This window comes from Carcharodon carcharias, chromosome 7, assembly GCF_017639515.1.
Source record: "Carcharodon carcharias isolate sCarCar2 chromosome 7, sCarCar2.pri, whole genome shotgun sequence".
In the NCBI taxonomy this organism is placed as follows: domain Eukaryota; kingdom Metazoa; phylum Chordata; class Chondrichthyes; order Lamniformes; family Lamnidae; genus Carcharodon; species Carcharodon carcharias.
This window is the reverse complement of record NC_054473.1, coordinates 16829492-16847881: the sequence shown is the minus strand read 5'-3', so window position 1 is coordinate 16847881 and position 18390 is coordinate 16829492. Positions and strand designations below refer to the sequence as shown.

At 46.1% G+C, this 18390-nt stretch overlaps 1 protein-coding gene across 4 annotated transcripts in view; it reads left to right on the top strand.

The window, feature by feature from the left end:
* The window catches only part of LOC121279936 (ubiquitin-like modifier-activating enzyme 1), a 252922-nt gene that overhangs the window by 227837 nt on the left and 6695 nt on the right, over positions 1-18390 (top strand). For all 4 annotated transcript variants that reach the window (XM_041191513.1, XM_041191514.1, XM_041191515.1 and 1 more), the window contains exons 23-24: positions 1651-1752; positions 9730-9830. In XM_041191513.1, the coding sequence (XP_041047447.1) occupies positions 1651-1752; positions 9730-9830 (203 nt within the window). The remainder of the gene's footprint in view (positions 1-1650; positions 1753-9729; positions 9831-18390) is intronic.

Sequence of the window (18390 nt, the reverse complement as noted above, 5' to 3'; positions counted from 1 at the left end):
GCGGTTCTTAACCTTGTTGCTTCTAAGGACCTCCACCCATCCACCTTCCCCCGTGTTATGAAATTTCACAGACCCCCTAAAGCACCAATTCCTTAATGTTTCAAATGCGGTTATCTAATTAAACGGGTATATTTATCATTATTTTTGTTTTTCTTACATAATGCAAAACTTAATGACGAGCGACAATTCTCGTTTCTTGCAGCAACATTCAAACCTAATGTCACATGGCTTCCTTCCCCAGTTAAAACAACATTTTTTCAAAAAGACCCAGGCCCAGATTTTCGCCCCCGGGTCGGGTGTGCGGAGACAGGAGGATTCCCGGCCCTGACCTTTAAAATGGATGCCCGCAATTGGGATTTTCATTCTGGCGTGGGTCGGGCTGGCTTGGAAATCAGACTCCCTGCCCCAAAAAAGAATTCAGAGGCTGTTGGGGGCAGAGGCTGAGCTGGGCGGAAGGCCAGTTATTTAAGTTATTTGAGTTGTTTAAAACTAATATATAAGTTATTTTCAAATAGATTAAAACAGAAAACAGCCCTATAGCCCTCACCCCTCACCCTCCCAAAAATGTCCCATGCCCCATCCATGCCAACCTATGCCACCTCCATGGTCCCTCATTCCCCCATGCCAACCTATGCCACTCACACCCACATGATCCCACATCCCCGTGGCCCTTTATAGCCTCTATGCCAACTCATGCCAACCCATGCCCACTACCCTTTGTGCTTACCCCTGCCATGCCAACTCACTTGTTACTCTTTGACAGTTCTTTGGTAGGTTTGACAGTTCCTTGACAGTTTCGACAGCTCCAATGAGCTTATGCACTTCGCACGCACAATCATGTTTACTTTTAACAATCCCAAAGGGTACCTTACCTCCCCCAAATGTGTCCCTGGACCATATCCAGAAGGGTACCTTACCTCTCCAAAGGGTTACCCTGGCTATCCAAACGAACCAACAAGTTCAGACCTCCTCTTACCTGATCTAATCTGCATGCTTCAGGTTTCACACTCGTGTCCTACCAAAATCCCACTTTAGTGGAGGCAGCTGGTGATTTAAATGGCCAGTCACCTCCATAAACTGCGTATGCCCGAATCCCAGCCCACCTCCAGTCCCGGCCCCGCAAGACAGAACGTGCCACGTTCGGGGGTGGGACTTAGAATTTCCAGCCATTTCCGGGATTTTCACAACAACCTCTCTCAGAGCCTCTCCATCATGGTGAAAAACTGAGCCTATGTCAGATTATTGACATGCTCCAAGCTGGTACCTTCACCTCCCTCTGCCATGGTTGATGGCCACATGACCATCTCTGTCCAATTAAATGCATGTTGAGGCTTAAATGTCTTTAACATTAGGAGATGCTTTTCACATAGTCTGGGAGGTTCAAAACACTCCACAGAGCGAATTACCTTCAGAATGCAGTGACCCTATTGGCAAACCCACCCAGAGAAATTTAGATATATTTTTCTGGGTTGTAAGCAGTTAGTTTGTGGGTACAAACTGGATTTTTTCCTGCATATTCTCTGGTTATTTTTGGCGGATGCCTTGACACTACCTCACGGAATCCGAACCCTTAAACAGCGCCCCCCCCCCCCCCCCCCCCCCCCCCCTTGGTGACAATGTGAATGACTTTTTGTCTTTTTGACGTTGCAGTACCGTGACAAAGAATGGACATTGTGGGATCACATAAGTGTACAAGGCATCAAACCAAATGGTGAAGAGATGACACTGGCAGAGTTCCTGGATTACTTTAAGGTAACAGCAATTTCCCTGTTGGTTCTTTGGTTTAGTAAGCTGAGCTTTGCGGTGTGACCCAGACAGAGGTTTATATTCATGTTATGTGCGGTATTTATCAGCCAATAGAAATGAAGCAGGTATAGAAACAGAGACCCTTTTCATCAGGAACTTCCTATTTCAAAACTCAGCAAATGCGAGCCATGTCTGGCAGATTGATGTTTTGTGCCTCATGGTTTTTGAGCTGTTACTCACTTGGAAGATTTCAAACCCTACTGATATTTTCTTTTTGTTCCTCAATCATGTACTGTTTGTGTAAGCATCTCTGTGAAGTAGCTCCAGCAGAAGCTATTTCCTTTACTCTGTGTAGTCCAAACGTAAATAAAAACATCAGCAAATGATGGAAAGGCTGGGTTTTAAGCACTCCAACAAGGAAGGAAGGTCTGTCAGGGATTGAAAATCTTAAAAAAAAAACAAATCTCAAAGCTGACCCCCATCCTGTTAACTTTGGGGTTTGATGGAGGCAGGACATGGTGTAAGCAGCCAACCCGCTCCCCTAGGAGCTGAGCCGGCATGTTAAAGATTTTAAAGAGGCTGCCTGAGAATATCATGCAGCTGTCAATTTAATTACCTTCAAACAGAAGCGGCGGAATCGACCCAGATTCGCACCAAGTGAGGTAGCGGGAGGGGAAGAAGAGAAAGCTTTACCAGCCACGCCTTTCACAGCGTATCATCCCAATCCTGCCTCATTAGTTATGCAGCCGCAGGAAACATGCCGCCTCGCTGGCAGGCAGCCCCTGAATCGCTCGCCACACCGTTACCTCACCGTTTCCTCACTCTGAGTGCCATATCTAAACTGCAGCCACCCACGTGTTTCTAAATGCTTGCAGCCCAGGATTGCCCCAGTGAAGACATGGCCCTGAAAGACACGAAGGGTTCAGTGATCCGTCACTGGAATGCCTTTCAGAGGCCACGCCATGATGTCCTCCAGCCCGGCCCTGGCCGCAGGAAGTCCAGCAAACTCACCACTCCAGCTTGGGAGGCAGTGGCAGGTGGTGGTCAGAGCCAAATGCTGCACAGAAGAGGTCGGCCATCCAGTGTAGAAAGAGGATGAATGATCTCATCCCTGCCACCAGGGTAAGGCAACCATCTCATCACTCTCAGCTCACACTTTCACAAGCCCATCACACATTCACTGGCATCTCACTCACTGCCAGGTCAAGGGACATCACCGCTCATTCTCTGACACACACCCTCACATCTCCATCTGGCCTCATCTCCTCTGGACTCTGCCTCCTCAGTCCTCACCATCTTGAAGCCACTTGTACCAATCAACTTGTTCCCCCACACACACCCTGGGATACTCCCCTTCCTCAGTACAGCCTTACAGCCCTTCAGCCTCTTCCCTTGCCTGAGGCCACTTCTCCCCCTTCCCCAAGCAAGCCCTCGCCCTGCAGCCAGTGAAAAGCCACCTCCACCTTAGGGCTTGTCTGGTAGGTAGAGACCTGCCCATGAGCCCCTCTAAAAGTGACGTGGTGCTGTTTGTGAAGCCTGGCGCTGATGACCACGAGTGCTGCCCGAAGCAAGGTAGGCAAACAAACCTTGAAGCCCTGAGTGAAGTACAGCTCGCCAGGTGCACATCGCTTATGTATAGTTGTGAAACAAGCCAGCCTGGTTGATCCAGTGTGAGGGAATGATTCCGGCGACCTGGGCTTATAATGAAATGCTGAGGCATTACAATGAAGTTCCCGACATGTGGTAGCAGGAAACACAGCCTGCCATTGACGGACGGAGCTGACGATTTGCAAACCGGTTTCACGATGTTCGGCCTTCCCGCCATATTGTCCACTCATGCCTGACATGACGCTCATGCCAGCGGGCATGGAAAATCCCACCCATGAAATTTTACATATTGTCGAACTTTTAAAAATGTTTGTATGATAACTCACTAATGTGATTCGTAGTTAAAGCAATAGGACTCTCACAAGCACCAAGTTCTCACAACATTACATCCATGGGAAATTCAGCCATACTTTATTAAAATTGGGGTGCAAGTTCATAAATACAATTCTGTAAAATGCTAACAAAGATAAAAATCTATAAATGAAAATACAGTCTGGATCATTTTTTTTGAGGAAACTAAGTTTCCTTTGTACCTTGCCAAGCAACTACAACACAGCTTAAGGATGTCTTAATTTCCTCCAAACTCGTCTCTGCCAAATATTAAACTATTCACACAATAATATTCATTAAGAACTGCTCTATCATTGTGCACACCTCTTTCCTAATACTAAACATTGCCCCAATAACTGTCTTAGAATGCATGTCCTCAGGTAAGTGTCAAATTATATCCTTCGCCCAACAATCTCTAAGCTTGGAGAGTGATGAGAATTTGGAACTCGCTTCCACTTAGAGTGTTAAGGCGAATAGCCTAGATGCATTTAAGGGGAAGCTAGATAAATACAAGGGGGAAAAGGACACTCAGGGGACACAAAATAATTAGAGTAGGAGACGCTTATGTCAAAAATAAACACCAGCCTGGATAGGTTGTGCTGAATAGGATGCTACTGCAGCTGTAAATACTGTGTTACGCTGTGATTTCGCAACTCCCACCTCAGGTGTAGAACATACATGCTTGAAGGCTTTAATGAGAGTTGCTCAACTGAGCTGTTAACCTGAGAGTGAATGGTTTGGTTGCAACATATAGACTTTACTTTATAGGGGAGATTATCCCTAACACCATTCCCAGGTGAGCACACATTGTCAGAAAGTTCCAGTCAAACAAATGGTTTTGCCACAAACCATAGAACCTGTTTAGTACACAGAGGGTTAAAGTAGCTAATGTGCCGTGGCCACCTTGTTCTGACACAAAGAAGACATAAAGAGTTAATAGTGAAAAGTTGGAAAATATATAAACTGTCAAGTGGTCTTATTGGCAAACCTAATAAACCTGAGATAGACGTGCGAGTGGAATCCAGCTCCTGTCTGATGGACAGATGGGTATTTTTAGGTTCAAGGGTAGCATTCGTCACAGAGGGGAATGATCCTTGTCAATCAAGTCAAATACAGGTAGACACAAGTCGGTGCTGTCAACAGCAGTCTCCTCAGCGCTGAGCCATCACATTAGTCTGTGTTTGCATTAGTCTGTTATCTTGGCACGTCTCCAGCTGTGCCAGCTGTGAGATTGGTATCACGGCAGAAAAATATGATTGAAATCTAACCTCTAATTCTGAGCAACAAACCGTATGTATTTATTTTGCACGAAACAAAGATAACAATGTGTTTCTTACACGGTGTAATATTTGAAAGTGGAGTGGGGGGCGGGGGGGGTGAAGATAAGCCTAAATAGTAACCAAGCTGCAACATAATAAAAATCAGTATCGGAAAAACACAAACGAACTCCTTTACTTTCCACAGTACTTGAAATAAAATGAAATTTCTCACATTACTCTCAGGTTATTTCTCACCAGTCGTTCTCTAACCCTCACCCAAATATAATAGGTAAACTCCAACACCCACTCATTCAGTACAACAGTTGTCTCCATGCTAATGCAGGACTCTTACTGAGTGAAGAGTGGTAATTTTTTTTTAAAGCATTGTTTTCATTTCACCACCACCCCCCCCCCTCCATATCTAGACCATTTATGTATTGATATAAAGTCGGTACCAATAATTGACCATCACAGCCACATTTTACTTCACAACAGGACTATGAAAGCTAACACATGGAAAAATAATCAAAATTTCTGTGACTGTTCTGACCATCAACAACAACTTACATTTAATCAAGGCACTCGGCAGGAGCTTTATAAAACAACATAAGCCACACAAAGAGATCTTAGGTTAGATGGCAGATGGCTTTGGTGAAAGAGGTAGTTTTTAATGAGCGTCTTAAAGGAAAGAAGGGAAGGAGAGAGGCGAAGAGGCTTAGGGAGGGAATTCCTAAGCTTAGGGCCTAGGCAGCTGAAGGTATGGCCACCAATAGTGGAGCGATTAAAACCAGCTATGCTCGAGAGGCCAAAGTTAAATGAGCGCAGATACCTTGAAATGTTGTGGGGCTGGAGGAGATTGGGAAGGGGATGAGACCACGAAGGAAAGTGAAAACGAGGACAAGAATTTGAGAATTAAGGCATTGCTTGGCCAGGAGCCAATGTTGGTCAGCAAGCACAGGGGTAATAAGTGAGCAGGACTTTGTGCAAGGAAGACTGTGGAAGCAACAGTGTTTGAGATTATCTCAGGTTCTTGGAGGGTAAAATGTGGGAGACCAGCCATGACGGTAGAATCTATCACTTCTGCTCTACTTTATTTTAAGCTCTATATTAGCACGAAGCTGGAGAATAGGAGGCAACAAAACTCCTAAATTATATTTCTTAAAGCCTGGGACTGCATTTTATGTGCCCCTGCCAGGCATGTATAAGGCAGGGGGGCATATAAAATAGGGCAGGTGCCCACCCCACCACCTGCCCACCCACCGCCCCCCCCCTCGAGCTCACCTCCATAATACAGGGGTGAATGGGCACCAAAATCAGCAGCCCACCCACCATATTTAAATAAATAATTAAAGGCCATTTGAACTTGTTCACAAGCCAATTGACCCCATTAATATTTTGCCCAACCATAAAACGATTTCCATGGGCAGGTCGCTTTTTAAAATAACTTTTTCAAAGGGCAGAAGTAAGGGTGGGTAGGATGCATATCGGGGGCAGTCCCCCACTAAAATAACATCCCCGCACCCACCCCCCCCCCCCCACCACCAATTTCTTTCTACTTGCCTATCGTATAAAACACAGCACCTCCAGCCCCCCACTCTCCCTAAATTGCCCAAACCTCTCCTACCCAAGACCCTGGACCTACCTGACTCTGGGATCCACGGGCCTTCTTGTTCCTGGTGGCAGTGCCCACTTGTGCACTCTTGGCACTGACGGAACTGCTGGAGCTGCCGGCCAATCGGATTGACCGGCAGCTCCCGAGCCCGGGACTTCCTCCCCCAATAAGGGGCGGGAGGTCTCATACTACTCCAATTAAGCCTGCCCGCAGCTCCACACCGACTTTGCTTCCGGCAAGGTCGGGAGTGGGGGGTGGTGTGATCCGTTTGTAATACGCTGCTGCCTCTGGTGTGTTTATTATTCACCAATCAGATATTCAGATTATGTAAGATTTATGCAATCCAGCAAAAGTAGTTTATCCAGTTTCCTGTTGGGAAAAGCAAATTCAATTATTCATAGCTATCTGACTTGCCCCATTATAAACTCATTAAAATAAAATTCATAACAAATTAAACTAATACTGAAAAATTTTTCAAAATATCATGTACTCATAGAAACTTACCAGATCCCTCGGGCCTTTGGAACCACAACTTGCATTTATATAGCGCCTTTAACATAGTAACATAGCCCAAGGTACCTCACAGCAACGTTATTAAACAAAATTTAGCGTCGAGCCATATGAAGAGATATTAGGACAATGACCAAGACTTGGTCAAAAAGTTGGGTTTTAAGGAAAATCTTAAAGAAACAGAGGTATAGAGGTGGAGATGTTGAGGGAGGGAATTCCAGAGATTAACATACAGGCTGCTGAAGGCATGGCCGCTAATGGTGGAGCAATTAAAATCGGGGATGAGCAAGAGACAAGAACTGGGGGAGCACAGAGATCTGAGTTGTAGAGCTGGAAAATGCCACAGCAATAGGAAGGAACAGAAGCCAAGGAGGGATTTGGAAGCAAGGATGAGAATTTTGAATTTTAAAATAAATCCAGCCCTGGACAAATTACCGAGCAAAGTTTATATTAAAATTGCCAGTTGACATACACTGGAAGAGGGGCACTTCAAGCTTTAACTGTGGAACTCTGAAAAATCGTCCACAGTCATAACACAGTGCTTGTGTCAGGAGAATGGTGGTAATGCATTCAGTTAAGTGCTTTGAGATGCTTTACTCCATTAAAGGTGCTATATGAATACAAGTTGTTGTTGTTGATGTGAATCATTAGGAGCAGCTGCTTGCCTCTGTTCAAATCAATAGTGGTAGGAACCAAACCCACAATATGTGAGCAGCAAACACACACACACACACACGCACACAAACATATATATACACACACACATATATATACACACACACATGTATATACACACACACATAGACATACATACACACATAGACATACGTACACGCACATGCGCACGCACACACACACACAGACATACACACACACACAGACATACATACACATACACAGACATACACACACACGCGCACGCACACAGACTTACATACACATACACACATACATATACACATACACACACATGCGCACGCACACACATATGCACACACACATATGCACACACATATATATGCACACACACACACACATACATACATACACACACACACAGACATACACACACATATACACATACGCACAGACATACACACACACGCACAGACATACACACACACATATATATACACATATATATACACACACACAGACATACATACACACACAGACATACACACACATACACTCGCGCACACATACATATACACATATGCACAGACATACACACATACAGACATACACACATATGCACACACACAGACATACACACACACACACACACACACACACACACACACATACACACACACACACACACACACACACACAGAGACATACATATACCTCCAAGTAACACCTTCCAGCGGTTTTTAACACCAGGTATCTGAAGCTCCAAGATAAACAGTGGGACGTCCATATCCAAAGCAATGGATGGATTTACATTGGAAACACTGGAAAGCAACAGCCATCTTCAGGTTCCCAATATGAAATTCTGTTGTTCATGTACCAGGCTAGCTTGTTACCACCCACGTCATGCTCCTGTGTATCACAGATGAGAGGTTTTGACAAAATGGTGCCCACATGAAGCTGACATCACTCACTCCAGGGTGTTCAGTGGCCTGACGGTGGGAACTGGTACCATCTTCCCTCTAATTTTTTTGCCATTAGTCCAGCTTGTGGCTTGGCCCTGAACCTGCCTTATGGACTGAAGAAAACCATTCCTTAATGTGCCAAGGATTTGTGACTAGTACAGTGCTGCTGAATTCTTAATTAATATGCCAGTCGAATTTTTCAAGCAATCTTAGTAAGGTTCTATTGATCATTTATGTTTATACACATATGTATGTATATATAATAGATATATATAATTATTAATGGTTCCTGGTGAAGAATGTACTTGTTGGTAACCCCTAGGGGGGAGGGGCAAGGCAGGAGTGGTCCTGCAATTGCAGTGAGATGAGAATTCTGATAAAGTGGTTGAATGTCGGCAAATTGCTGTCAGAACAGGAGCCAAACTTTTGTGTAGTTGACATTTCAAGTGTAAACCTGCAGCTGAGCATCGGTGTCTCAAATAGGCGTGCGCTACCCTTTGTAATTGGTAGTGTCTGCCCACTAATGCATGAAAGAGGCTTTGAATGACGATGATATGTTATTAGTGCCGTTGTTTTATCAGAAGCCCAGCAGTCAAAAATAATTTTTAAAAAAATTCTTAAAGTCCTTTATGTGATGTTTTTGGGAGTCGGAGGAGGGGGTGGGGGGGAGGTGGGGGGGGTGGCGGCTGTGGGTGGGGGCGGGGGGGGGGATTGCCGAGATTTACAGATCAAAGATTTCTCATCATTTTGCTACTTTATTGAATTACCACAGGTGATGAAGTATGTTTTTAAAAGCGGTGTTAAAATACACATCTTTTCAGAAGCCAGGTGTGCTGCTTTTTCTCTTTTGAGTCTTTTAAAAAAAATAAAGTCCAGCGCAAGGAGGTTACGTAGGTAGGGAACTCCACTTCCCAGAAAGTTGAATCGGAATTAACTATTTTTGGGACCTTCGCCTTCGTCACCGCTGCTGACTTGAGAAATTTGGTGCAGGTGAGCAAACTCTACTCACTTTTCTTGTCGTTTGAAGGATGGTCTTCTCAACTGTGCTTGTTTTGCCCTTTTGCAGGAAAAACATGATCTGGAGGTTACTACAGTCGTCTGCGAGGCCTGGAATGTTTTCGCACCACACATGAGTCAGGAGACACAGGAGGAGCGATTATCTCAGAGGTCTGTAACACTTCTTTCAATTGAGGTCCATTGTGCTCTGGTTACTCAGTAGCAGCCATTTTAAGTTTTAGCAATAATGTATAGCAGGCGATAACAGATCAGCATCTGTTTTACCCCCTCTCCTGATTTGTATTTCTATTGACTTAAATGGAAATAAAAGTCAGGAGAGATGTAAGGCAGCCAATTTGCTATTGCCCATTTTAAACTATCACATGGAAGCAAAATGTTCCTCCCCCGCTCAATGGCTTTAGTCATGCTGCCACATTTGTGTTTGTTTGTGTTGTGCAGCAATGCAGGACAAAGAGTATTGGGGTAATTTTAAACCCAAAAAGCAGGAGGGTTTGGCGTAGGGTGGGACGCTAAATTTTAAAAACCTCAAACCCAAGCGCAAACCCCCTCGAAACCATCCACTTCCGGTTTTAATGGAGACAGGATGGCATCGGCAACCAGCCCACTCCCAGGAGCCCTCCCCATTTGAACGCTTTAATGAGGTTGCACGCCCCAAATTTTATCTCTCTTCCAACTTTAACACTGGCTGCCAGGGTTTCCCAAGCCATAAGAGAACCCAGTAGCTAAAGGGAGGAGAGGGCTGCTTCATGATGGAGGTAAGTGATTTTCCAGAACTTCTTGTGGGCCAGGAGGAGTAGGAGTGCTTCCCGAAAACCCACAAGCAAACTCATTTCCCCGCCACCACCACAGTCACTGCATGCCCATCTTTGCCCTGGTCTCTTTTCGCCCCTTGTGACTGTCCAAACCATCCTGTACACCCCGGGCTTCCATTCACAAGGGGTACCCCACCTTGCAGGAAACAGCCTCTTCTGGAATATTCCTCACCCAACAGGGGGCCAAGCCTTCCGATCCGGCTGGCTCCTGGCAGGAAACTTGTTTTTAAAAAAAAAATCAGCATTCAGGGCATGACCAGAACTCTGCCCCACCATTTGGAAATCCCACCCCAGTAAACACTGGGGGCTGTATCTCGGACGCAGGTTGCCAATATGACTGCACTGCCCACCCCCACAGCTTTTCAACACCCCTTGGGCTAAACACCATGAAGAATAGAACTGCAATGCGGCCTCAAGCCAGGTTTAAAGAGTGGAAAAGCAGGGAGGCTTCGAGGACATCAAGAACTGCAACAAGAGTTCTGTTTTGCCTTTTGACAGTGTGAAGCCACCTTCAGGGAGACAGTGACCTCCATTTATCAGATGATTGGGCCCGAGATCATCTCCAACGTGTGGGTGGACACCCCATGCCAATGGCTCTGAAGGTCACAGTGGCCCTCAGCTTCTATGCCTCCGGCTCCTTCCAAGGGTCAGTGGGGGATCTGTGTGGAGTGTCCCAATCAGCTGTCCACAGTTGTGTCAAGTTGGTGACAGATGCTCTGTTCAGGTGGGTCATGACATTTATTCATTTCCGGATGGGGAGGAGGCCAGCCAGGCTGAGTGAGCCAAAGGCTTTGCAGCGATTGGTGGGTTCCCCCGTGTCCAGGGTGCCTTCAACTGCACACAAGTGGCCATCAAGGCGCCAGTGGGTGAGTCGGTGCCTTCGTCAGCAGGAAGAGATTCTGCTTGATGAACATCCAGATAGTTTGTGACCAGAAGACACAGATTCTGCAAGGTACCCTGGCAGCTTCCATAACACATACATCCCCTCCAACACTCACAGGTGCAAAGGCTGTTCATGGCTCCAGCTCAGCTCGATGGATAACTGCTGAGTGACAAGGACTCCATTGAAAATGTGGTTTATGACACCTCTCCGGCGCTCAAGAACAGAAACAGAGCAGCGTTATAATAGGAGTCATGCCTCCCCTCGCTGGCAGCGGCATTGGAAACAGCCTGCTGACTGTGCTGTGCTGTTCTGTTGGCCTTGATGACCTTGAAGGCCATCCCCTGGCCAGTGGAATCTGTGCTGGCCCTGCCTGGAAGGGAGCACTAAGCGCCGTTGCTGGGCACTGCTCAGTCATCGCAGCCTCATCAGATGCCACGATCACTGGCAGAGGGGCAGAGGAATTGCTACCATCATCCAGAGTGTCCTGAGAGGAGACCACAGAGATGACAAGCAGCTCGTGCACCAACGTGAGGTCAGTCTGGACCTCTCTGCTTGCCATCGATGGATGGGTACCTAGCAGAGAAACTAGGTGCCTCATCTATCTCTCACACTGGCAGTGACATCCTGAGTCATTGCCTGTGTGAGGGCTTGCAGGTCTGAGCGCAACCCCAGGAACCCCTGATTCGGTTCCTGGAGCTGCCTCTCCATGAGAGTTGCCACTCTCTCAATGGAGGAGGCAGTGTGCTCAGTGCTGAGGGTCAACACAGTGCTCATGCTCCACTGGGACTTCTCTATGACATAGACCATGATATGCAAACCCTCAGGAATCTCCGCCAGATCCTCCTGTGCATCCCGCTGGATATCCAGCATTTGCCACCTAATCTATGAGTCCAGAGACTCATCATCTGCCTTGGACTCAGCATAGTCCTGGTCTCCAGCAATCCTCCGACTGCTGGCGCCCTGGACAGTCTCTGCCTCCACCTGCTCTTCATGCAAATGTGCCGTGCCCTCACCGCTGTGCACCAACATTGTAGCCGATGATCTAATGCCCACCAAAGGGCTTGTATCTGTGCTGGTGCCTGGTGCAGAGAGGGGGTGTGATGCAGGTGCATCTGATGGGCACTAGTCCTCCGGCGTCAAGGGTGGCGCCCGAGGGTCCTGCGATCAGTTGCTGGATGACGATTCTAGGGGAGAAAAATGATATGTCATTAGTATCAGTCATCCCACTGTCACTGTGCATGCTAGGTGGGCTGGTGAGACAATGGAAATCTGTATGATGGTGCCATCGTCTTTCAATGAACAATGGGGACTCCATTACAGATGAGACAACATAATAATGTTTACACATACCGACACTTTCACATCTGTGTGCTGCACTCTTATCTTCGTCAAAGTCCCCTGCCTCTCCACGACCACTGGAAAGAGTTGGACGCTGGCACTCCATCTCTAAGGCATCCATCTTGTTCCTTGTCAATATGAGCAGGTTTGGGGAGCATCCGCCTATCCTTTACATCTTGATGTAGGTTTCTCTTTTCCTGAAAGTTCAGAGGAGCATTGAATAGTCCACTCTCTATCTGCAGAGCCATTGCAGCCTGGCCAGCTCCACCTGAGGAACAGCTCGCAGGGCACATCCGAGTCATGGCCCTGAACCCTCAAAGCAGTCAGGCCAAGCAGGCAGAGCTCACCGCCTTGGCCGGCGCTGATGTTGTTGACAGTTGGCACCCAGACTCTTACACTCCTGAGCACCACGGGGGGATGGCCAGCCATTGACATCTCTCCATACTGATCCATGCCAACTTGGTACTCACCCTTGCCGAGCACGGCAGATCGTTGAACCGTTAGCAGCACTGCACCCATGTGCGCCGCACAACGACATGGTCACTGACCTGGGCTGCCAGCTCTGCCCATTCTTTCTTGGTCAGGTCTGGTGGCTTCCTCTGGCCGTCCCTGGCATCGAGGATGCCCTGCCTGGCACTGGCCTCCTCCATGAGGATTCCCAGGCACCCATCCGAGAACCAGGGGGCCGGGTGCCCTCAGGACTTGCTCGCACGCCTGGCGCATGCCCAGCAGGTGCAGATGCCATTGCTGCTCAAAAGAAAAGTTTTGTCAAAAACTCCAAAACTACAAAGTGTACCCTGGTCAGCCTTCAGAAAGCTGCCTCTGCTGCTTTAAAAGCCCCCACCGGGTCGCCAGTGGACCCGGTGCCCAACAGGCTCCTGCCTGGCTCTTCTGACCATTGAGAAGATGCACTTCACAGTGGGTGGCCTTTAATTGGCCACCCAGCGTCAACTCATGTTGGAAACGCGATCCCGCCCAACAGCGGATCATACATCCACTTCCAGGCCTGCCAAGCGTGAAATTCAAGGCCCCATGCTTCCATGAGGATGTTTCGGGGGAGAGGAATTGTCACAAGGAGGTGAGCTCGCCCCTGACTCTTATAAAGTGCAATTCACCCTCTGCAGCACCAATCAGGAGCTGCTGGCTGTTAAATGCCCTGTACGGCGACTGGGGTCAAACCAGTTACAAGTTGTTAGTGCAGTATACCTTCAAAAAACTGAGTGGCACTTCTGACTAGTTTGATAGTGCGCTTTAGTGTTGTAAGTCCCTTCCCTTGAAAGTAAAATGCGTTTTAAGATGTTAACTCTGTATATTGGGGGATGTGTATACGGTGCAATAGTGGAGGGTCTTCACTCCACAACTTGTCGCTGTTTATCCTGGGAAGAAAAATTCTCCCTGTTTGGATTCAAAAGACAAACAAGGAGTTGGATTTTGGGGTTATGATGATCTGATTGAATAAAAAGAGACCATAAGGCGCAGGAGCAGAAGTAGGCCATTCCGCCCATTGAGTCTGCTCTGCCATTCAATGAGATCATGGCTGACCTGATAATCCTCAACTCCACTTTCCTGCCTTTTCCCCATAACCCTTGATTCCCTTACTGATTAAAAATCTGTCTGTCTCAGCCTTGAATATACTTCACGGCCCAGCCTCTACAGCCCTCTGCGGTAAAGAATTCCACAGGTTCCACACCCTCTAAGAGAAGAAATTCCTCTTCATCCCTGTTAAAAATGAGCGACCCCTTACTCTGAGATTATGCCCTCTGATCCTAGACTCTCCCACAAGGAAAAACAACCTCTCAGCATCTACCCTGTTAAGCCCACTAAGAATCTTATAAGAATCTGGTTCAATAAAGTCACCTTTCATTCTTCTAACTTCAATGAGTACAGGCCAACCTGCTCAACTTCCTCTCATAAGAAAATCCCTCCATACCCGGGATCAACCTCGTGAACCTTTTCTGGACTGCCTCCAATGCCATTATATCTTTTCTTAGATAAGGGGACCAAAACAGTTCACAGTATTTTTTTTTTTAATTCATTCACGGGATGTGGGCTTTGCTGGCTGGGCCAGCATTTATTGCCCATCCTTAGTTGCCCTTGAGAAGGTGGTGGTGAGCTGCCTTCTTGAAATGCTGCGGTCCATGTAGTGTAGGTACACCCACAATGCTGTTAGGATGGGAGTTCCAGGATTTTGACCTAGCGACAGTGAAGGAACAGCAACATATTTCCAAGTCAGAATGGTGATTGACTTGAAGGGGAACTTCCATGTGGTAGTGTTCCCATCTATCTGCTGCCCTTGTCCTTCTAGGTATGGTCTAACTAGTGCCTTGTACAGTTTTAGCAAGATTTCCCTATTTTTATACTCCATTCCCTTTGAAATAAAGGCTAACATTCCATTTGCCTTCCCTATTATCTGCTGAACTTGTGTGCTAGCTTTTGGTGATTCATGCACGAGGACCCCCAAATCCCTCTGTGCTGCAACTTTCTGCAGTCTTTCTCCATTTAAATAAAATTCAGCTCCTCTAATTTTCCTGAGGGCACAATTTTGAACAAAATCACCGGGTGGGTAACCCATAGGATTATTTGGGATGCTGGTTTTAACCCCTCACCTCTCAATCCTGAAAACCTACCTCTTCAAACAAGCTTTTAGTCATTGGCCCTGATATCTCCTTACGTGGCTCAGTACCAAATTTTGTTTGATGATGCTCCGGTGAAGCGTTTTGGGATGTTTTACTACAGCAAAGGCGCTATATAAATACAAGTTGGATTTTTTTTTGGAAAATGTCATTTTTAAAGAGCGCACCTGTTTCATATTGTTGAAGAATTTCCAGGACACCAGCGCATGGTGAAAATAAAACAAATACTTCGAAGAGAAAGTTTGCACTTATATAGCACCATTCATGACTCAGGATGTGGCAGAAGTGCTTTGCAGTTAAAAAATGCTTCAGAAGTGTGGTCGCCTATCTCCACAGGAGTCTACGCTGATTTTCATAAAGAGTAAAACTGAGTTGGGTATTTCACCCAATCCCATCAGATTATTGACAGACGGGTTGGTTAAACTTGCCCCCACCAATCCAGAATCAGAGCCGACAAAACCAGCTGCCAAGTCAGCAATGTGCAGAACCCTGTAAAACCAGTATCTACATAAAGACCTCTGAGTCCAGGATCGGATCACACGAAAACGTGCTTCCATTGTATTTGATTCCCATAGTGACCACATTTCTGAAGCATTTTTTAACTGCAAAGCACTTCTGCCACATCCTGAGTCATGAATGGTGCTATACAAGTGCAAACTTTCTCTTCGAAGTACTTGTTTTATTTTTGAGTGATCTCAAGTTTACATGGGGCAGAACGTGGGAGGTCGGCCAGGAGCACATTGGAATCAAAACAGAAAATGGTTGGAAAAACTCAGCAGATCTGGCAGCATCTGTGGAGACAGAAACAGAGTTAACATTTCAAGTCAGTCTGACTCTTCTTCAGAGCTTGGAATAGTCACCAATACATTGGAATAGTTAAGTCTAAAGGTAACAAAGGCAGGGGTGAGGGTTTCAGCAATAGGTGAGCTGAGGCAGGGATGGAGTTGGGTGATGTTAATTATGGCATGGATAAGTGGTCAGACACTCGTCTCGCGGTCAAATATGGCACCAAGATTGGGAAAAGTCTGGTTCAGTCTCAATCGATTGTCAGGGAGAGGGATGCCTCAGTGGCTTGGAAACAGAGTTTGTGCTGAGGTCTTAAGAGAATACCTCCAGTTTTCCCAATATTTAGTTGGGGCAAATTTCTGCTCATCCAGCACTGGTAATTTAGTCTGATAATTTAGCAACAGTGGAGGAGTCGAGAGAGGTGGTGGTGAGGCAGAGCTGGCTGTCATCAGCATACTGGTGAAAACTAACACTATGCTTTTGGATGATGTCATTCAGGAACAGCATATAGATGAGAAATAGGAGCCAGGAAGAGATCCTTAGGGGACAACAGAGGTGACTGTGCAGAATGGGAAGAGAAGCCATTGCAGGTGATTCTCTGGATTTAAATGAATAAATAACAATGGAACCAGGCAAGTGCAATCCCACCCAGCTGCACAACAACTGGGAGAGGCATTGATGGATGATAGTGGGCTCAAGCACAGGAAAGGCTGCAGACAGGTTGAGAAGAACGAGGAGGGATAGTTTAGTTTTATCACAGTCTTATATTTGTGACTTTGATAACAGCTTGTTTGGTAAAAAGACAGAGACAGAAACCTGATCAGAGGGATTCAAATATGGAGGCCCAGCAAAGATGAGCATTAATTTGGAAGACAACACCACATTCCATTTCCAAACACGCTCTTTCAACCTACTCAATAGTCAGTCGTGACTTGCAACAGTCCACCCAGGATCTCTTTACAGGAGAGGATAACAAACTTAGCCAGCTAACATCTACAGGTCTGTGTGACTACATTCAAAAACATTGATCACAAGGCCATGTGTCACATCAGTGTTTGTGCATTAAACCTCTTGGAATTGCTCTCTTAAAGGAGCAAGACCTGGACAACATTTAGGCTTGGGCTGATAAATGGCAAGTAACATTTGTGCCTTACAAGTGCCAGGCAACAACCATCTCCAAAAAGAGAGAATCTAATCATCTCTCTTTGACATTCAAAGCATGATCATTGTTAAGTCCCTTACTATCAACATCCCCGGGATTACCAGTGATCAGAAACTTAACTGGACCAGCCACATAAATACTGTGGCTACGAATCAGGTCACAGGCAATGTATTCTGGAGCAAATGACTCAATTCCTGACTCCTCAAAGCCTCTCCACCACCTACAAGACACAAGTCAGGAGTGTGATGGAATGCCCTCCATTTGCCTGGATGAGTGCAGCTCCAACAACATTTGAGAAGATAGATGTCATCCAGGATTGGCACTCCTTCCTCCATCTTAAACATTCACTCCCTCCAACGCACTGTGGGTGTAGTGTGCACCATCTACAGGATGCACTGCAGTAACTCGCCAAGGCTCCTTCGGCAACATCTTCCAAACCTGTGACTTCTACCATTTTGGAGGACGAGAGCAATAGGCACATGGGAATAACACCATCTACAAGTTCCTTTCCAAAACACAAACCATCTTAAAGTGGAATGTATCAGTGTTCCTTCATCGATGTTCAGTCAAAACCTTGGAACCCTCTCCCTAACCGCACTGTAGAAGTGCTTTACCACACAGACTGCAGTAGTTCAAGAAGGCAGCTCACCACCATATTCTCAAGGGCGACATCCCATGAAGGAATTAAAAAGAAAGGTCTTTGGTTACAGCAATGTTTGCCAGTTAAATTAATAATAATCTTTGGCACCTTTGCTCTGAAATCTCTTCATTATAGCTAGAGTAAAAAGGAACTCAGAAGATGTAAATGATTGTATTGTTACTTACAGAGGGACTTGGACGATGGGATTGAAAGTTCCAATTGTCTAAATATGTATATAGATAATCGGATTATCTCCACAAAGGCATGAGTAATTGCTTCCGTTACATTGCTGTGTGATATTTAAATGAAGTCCAATTACTGAACCCCTGTTAAAAGATGAACTGATCCTCCAATTAAAATTGCACACAATAAACATTAAGCAATATATATTTGTATAATAGTGCACTTCATAGCTCCATTGAAATGCTAGTATGAAAATACAAACATAATTCGCAC